This window comes from Mastacembelus armatus, chromosome 11, assembly GCF_900324485.2.
Source record: "Mastacembelus armatus chromosome 11, fMasArm1.2, whole genome shotgun sequence".
In the NCBI taxonomy this organism is placed as follows: domain Eukaryota; kingdom Metazoa; phylum Chordata; class Actinopteri; order Synbranchiformes; family Mastacembelidae; genus Mastacembelus; species Mastacembelus armatus.
Window position 1 is genome coordinate 22,495,632 of NC_046643.1, and position 6,130 is coordinate 22,501,761.

At 49.1% G+C, this 6,130-nt stretch overlaps 1 protein-coding gene across 1 annotated transcript; it reads left to right on the forward strand.

The window, feature by feature from the left end:
• The first annotated feature begins 5,470 nt into the window (after nucleotides 1–5,470).
• On the forward strand, nucleotides 5,471–5,829 carry LOC113126162 (cortexin-3-like). The gene has a single exon (XM_026300037.1). It carries the CDS (start codon nucleotides 5,471–5,473, stop codon nucleotides 5,726–5,728), a length of 258 nt encoding a protein of 85 aa, XP_026155822.1. The 3' UTR covers nucleotides 5,729–5,829.
• Nucleotides 5,830–6,130: the final 301 nt, after the last annotated feature.

Here is a 6,130-nt window from a genome sequence, read left to right on the forward strand (position 1 = left end):
GACGAGTGGACGGGCCTCCAGGTCTATACAGACCAGGACACAGGGGCCAGTCTGTGGGATTGTGTTGTGGTCGTTTAATTTTCAAACCACAAATACAAGGAGCCACTTCCTACAGAGCCCGGATCAGTAGATGCTTCCTGGTGCTTCTATGTGTTTCTGTGGCGACTCATGTTTTTCTTCAGGAGGTGCTTCGCTCGCTGTATTAACACACACACACACACACACACACGCACACACACACACAGCGTTTAGCTCTCGTTTGTCAGAAACAGACGGAGACAAATCTGCCTTTTCCCAACGGAGACGAGCACAGTTCATGTGTCGACTCAGTCTTTTAATCCTGAGCGCTGCCATCTAAACACACACATGTTCACAGCACACACACATTCACAGCACACACACACACACACATTACTGCATTTAAAATACTAAGCAGCAGCATCAGGTGACTCAGACGTACTGACAAATTAACGTGTGTGTGTGTGCTGCGTCGTGACATGTGTGTGTGTGTGTGTGTGCTGTGACGTGACGTGTGTGTGTGTGTGTGTGTGTGTGTGTGTGCTGCGACGTGACGTGTGTGTGTGTGTGTGTGTGTGTGTGTGCTGTGACGTGACGTGTGTGTGTGTGTGTGTGTGTGTGTGTGTGTGTGTGTGTGCTGCGACGTGACGTGTGTGTGTGTGTGTGTGTGCTGCGACGTGACGTGTGTGTGTGTGTGTGTGTGTGCGCGCGCGTGTGTGTGTGTGTGTGTGAGGATCAGGATGCTCACTGCTTTGGCTTTTTGTTTCCTAAGCAGAGCTGCTGTCTGCAGCCCGTCCACTTCCAGTCGGTTAAATCTGTAAACTCGTTGTCTGTTTGCATGAAAAACATGTCAGACTGTGTGATGTTAAAGAATCCTGAGACTGTGTGTCTGTCCCTGAGTCCAGACCCCATCCAGACACTGACAGCACCAATGAATGTGTGTGAATCCAGAACCTGGTTCAGCTTATGGGTCTGAGCCGTAGACCTCCATTGTTGTTCAAAAACTATTAAAAACCCAGCAGGGAGTCACACCGCTGACCTGGCTCACATGGTTCTTCCTCACCAACAATGGGAGGTCCGTCTTATTCCAAAAACCAGCTCCAGAACCTGCTGTGAGCAGAGAGAAGCTGCAGTGGAACCAGAGACCAGTCGACTGTAAGAAGTGACGGCTGGTCTCAGTCTGTGACCTGCAGTAACCTGTACAGCAGGTTCTGTCGAATGTGGGCTGGTTCAGGTTCAGTCCACAGGAAAACGTGCAGGAAGTGAAGCGACTGCAGGTTTAGTCGGTGACACGGTCCGAGCTGCAGCTTCAGTAACACAATGCAGCTTCTACATGAGCTGCTGCGGTTTTTTGTCTGTGACATCAGGAAGTTTTACTGTCTGGTCTGAAGTGCTGCCCTGCAGAAACGTGGAGACAGAAAAACTCCTTCAGCAGAAGAAACCTCCAGCAGAGACAGAGCACAAACTATTTACGACAAACAAGTGTTCAACAACAGCAAATGTTTGATGATTTTAGAGTTCAGGTCAGAACCAGGACCAGGATCAGGGTCGGGGGGGTGAATCATGTCCTCACAGTGACAGTGGAAAGGTGTGTGTTTGAGCAGAGAGCGTTAAATTAATTTTCATGAATCAAACATCATCATCGCTCTGCTGTCTAATCCAAACTGGAGACTCTGTGGAACTACATCATCTGCTAATTGAATTCTGTCTTGCATGAACGCAGGACACGCACACACACACACACACATACACACACACGCACACACACACGCCTCCTCGCTGTGTGGAAACAGCAGAGCGGTAAATTGACAGCATGAATAATCCAGAGTTTTGTTCATTGTTCCTCATCCAGCTGAATTACATCTCAGTTTGGTCCAAAATGAAAAATCAAACAGCTGCAAACTGTGACATCGACTGTGAAAAACAGTTTTTGTCCAAACTGAATTCGTTGTTTATTCACAGCACAGGGTGGAAACAGCATGTGGTGATAATGACGTCAAACGGGTCCAGGCGCTGAAACCACCTGGAGCTGCTCTGACTAATGAGCAACACTGGAGCTGAACAGATCAACAGGAACCATGAGTGAAGTGGGTTGGTCCAGTTCAGCCCAGTTTTAAAAACCATGTGAGGGACCGTGCAAATGGGAGATGGCCTGACGCTGAGGTGCAGGTTTTACTGAGCCTCAGAGACTTTGACGGGTCTGTACCGACTGTCGGCCAGGATTTACTGGTCTGATGCAAAGTGAGGAAAGGCCTTATGGTCTGGAGTCCCAGGGGGGCACTCCACAGGCTCGTTCCCTGAAGACAGGGACTAAAGGTCCTGACAACATCTGGATTTTAGGCCTGCGAACCAGATCTTATGTGTCTGTGAAGGGTCGGTCACCTTGAGCTCTGAGAACATGTTGGTGGATTCTGCTGTAAGAGAGAAAACTGAAGCGTGCTCGTGCTTTAAGCTGATGTTTGTACACAGCTGCAGATGATGAGCAGGTAAAATATATTCGCCAATAAAAGCAGATGTCAGAGTCGCAGCGTCTCTCAAAACAATATTCATCATCTTTATCTCGTCCTGAGCAGCTGCAGCAGCTTTCCACACAGAGAAAGGTAAAAACTTTGGAGAAAAGAAACTCAGACAGTGTTTTCAGATAATGTGAACTGTCTGGACTCGTCTTCGTGTGCGGACAGACCTCGGGCCTCTTACCGATCAGGTGGCTGGATTTCTGCTTTGCTTTTCAAACAGGATCGGCCATGATGCAGGTTTTCATTCAGACCTTTGAGTGTATTAAAGGAAATGTTGTTTTTAACATTTCTCAGCCAGCCCGTCAGAAATAATGGCAATAGAGGTTGAAGGCTGACAGCTCTGCAGCAGCTGTCCTCTCTCCCTCCTCCGCTCTGCCTCTTTTACAGCAGGACTCTTCTTTCCACCTCCAGCAGCACTTACACGTCTTACGCAACAAATCAACGTTTGGTGTTTGAACGAAGAAACACCGATTACGTTTCATTGTTCGGCATTAAAGGGAGAGGGACGAGGTGAAAGGAACAGCTGTTCCAGCATCAACAACCAGACTGAGGCGAACAAGCTGCAACCAGATTTATGCCAAAATCACATCAGTCATAACAACTTGAACACCCGGGCAGGGTCTGGCAGGTTTTGAGATTCAGTGTGATTTATATCACTATCTGATGTCTGCTGGGAATAAATGTCCATAAATACACCACAGAAAGAACAACACACAGAGAATCATCCTGTTCTGTTGTTTCTCAGTGAAACAGTAACAGTTGTCTGTGCAAACAGCAGCTGAAATCTGCCGCAACCCACAGATCATTTTCAAACTCTGGCTGCATTGTGTCTTATGTCAACATCATCTGCTGGTGTTAAAAAGGCTCCGTCCTCCTGCTTAACTCTGCATCTTCGTGAAGTTAATCACAGAGAACCATTTTTAATTCCGTTTTAAAATCTGCAGCAGCATTATGTTCATTTTTGCAGAGCAGAAACTGAGCTGAATTCAAATTTCAGCCTGTGGCCTCATTAACCTGCTGCACCAGAAACACACACGCCCTCCCACTTCCAACCTGTTGCTGCGTGTCTGGGAAAAGCTGATCAGTGGGCGGCGAGCTGACCCACCAGAACCCACTGACGTTTGGTTCAGGGAGGCGAGCGGTGATCCTGTGTGTGTGTGTGTGTGTGTGTGTGTGTGTGTGTGTGTGTGCGCGCACGACCACGATGACCACAGTGCTTGCTGTGGTTGCCATGGTTACCAAGGTCTGTCTCTGTCTGCCCGGTGACTGATTAGACTATGGAAGTTACCAGCCGTCTCCATAGCAACCCTGCACCTGATGGAGTGGCACCATTTATCAGCCCAGAGACGGTTTTATCACTTTGGTCCAGATTTTAATAAATAAATGGACAAATCAAAATACCCGCCGTCGTTTAAAACAGCCAATCAGGGAGGATGTAGGGACGTTGGGGGGGGGGGCAACATCCAAATAACCAGGTGACAGTGAAGGTGCCATCAGCGACTGTCGCTGCAGTTCCTTTAGCGTCCACTAGATGCTGATGTGCTCGGACCGTGTGGAACCCAAACACACCTGGAGGATTTTGTGGCAGATCCACGTAAATCTGAGGGTCAGCGCAGACTCAGCACCAGCGGCTCCTCGTTCCTCGGACGGGGGCAGAAACAGCGAAGCTCAAGCTGATCAAAGCTTTCAGGCCGGTGCGCTGTGGGGACTGTTCATGCTGAGTGACACCTCTGAGGTCAGCCTGAGATTTTCCATTAAATCTAATTACTTTTCCAGGTTTCCACACATTTTCAGAGGCAGCAGCCACAGCCCGGAGGGAAAACATGCTGCTGAGTGTGTTACTGTGATGGATCAGCTGCTTCTGATGACTCTAAGTGATGATAAACAGCAGCTGTAAAGGACTCACCTGTGTCCAGTCCACACAGAAAGAAACATGCGAGCTGCGTTTTAAACCCCTGGAGGCCGCGTCATGCAGAACTGAAAATAAAATAAAACGTCGCCGCAGATTGACAGTGAAATATTAAAGAGCGCAGGAGGAGAAGGTGCAGCCTCAGCAGATCCTGAGCTCTGCCACACTGTGTCCGCTCAGACTGAGGGGGAATAAGACCCGTTTTAGGTTGGTACCGAACATCATCTGGGCCAGTATTCACAAAGTGTCTTATCTCACTCCTGCCAGTGCTACATCCCAACAAGGGATCCAGGCTAGGAGGTTCCCGTCCCCCCTGTCAGCGGGTCACTACGACCAGCACTTAGCAGCTGTGGTGGTTCTGAGTGACAGGTGAAGTCGGGGGTCCAGACGGTGAGGGTGTGTGTCAGGAGGAGGAGGTTGTGTGCTCGGGCCAGAAAACCCAGGACTGACCCAGGGTCCAGTTAGTTTCTTTTTCTGTCCTTAACCCTAATGAGGCCTGATGGTTCCACCATCTGAGCCGTGTGTTAAAGATGGTCCCATGATGCCCAAGGTCCAAAAGGACCTGGAATCTGCCTAGAAAAGTCTTTAAAACGTGTTCGTGGCAGCACAGCTCACACAGTGTCCTCAGTCGTTTCAAACTTAACGTGTGAGAAACAGTTTGACTCAACGTTTCTTCTCCAGCTGGAGACTCGACAGGAAAGAACATGACAACGTTTGAAGCCAATTGAGTTTGGCTCAAATCTGCACGTGGGAAGAGCTTCTCTGCAGAACGATGTGTTTTAAACAAAGTTCCCCCCACACACTGCTGGCATGACAACCACAGACAGAAACTCGAGTCTGAAGATATTTACTGTGTTTTGGTCAGAAATGAATATGTGGCCTTAAAAATGATGATTTTCTCTCTTTATTTTCAGGCCTCTCCTCTCGAGCACCGTCCTCCTGCACAGACGATGGTTTCCTGTCAACCGGCTCTTACGGGACAGAAGAAGAGGACCGTCTGAACCGACCAGCCGTTCTTCATCCCAACATGGCCGACGACCTGTACAGCACCACCTTCTCCGCTTCTGAGTCAGACTTCTCCTCCTCCTCTTCCTCCTCGGCGTCGGCCTCCTTCCTCACGCTCGAGCAGAGGGCGGCCTTCGTCTTCGTCCTCATCCTCTTCATCTTCCTGGGCCTGCTGATCGTCCGCTGTTTCCGGATCCTCCTGGACCCGTACCGCAGCATGCCGTCCTCCACCTGGACAGACTACATGGAGAAGGACACCTTCGACTACCGGATTTCCTGACAGGCAGCGTGAGAGGCAGCAACCCTAACTGAAGCGTGTTAAACTGAGGCGACGATCACACTGAAGCAAAAACACAGACACACTTTTCCCCTCGCAGCAAAATTTCCACCAACTAAATACCTGAGAGTCAATCGGAGTTAATCGGCTCCTTGACAACCCAGTAAATCTCTTGTAATTTTCTCAGTTAAATGTAACAGGTGTTATCACCTGCTCACATGTTCTTGTCGAGCTGTTTGCGTCTGAAAAGTGCAAAAGACGCAGATGAGGGCAAAGTGTGTTTGGTGTCTCTATCGTCGCCTCAGTCTGCCTGGCAGGCAGCACATCTGGGCAAAGCTCTGTCGTACTAGAGAACAGATTCATGAAGAAAGTCAGCAACAGGAAGGGAAATGACAAAACTGCACA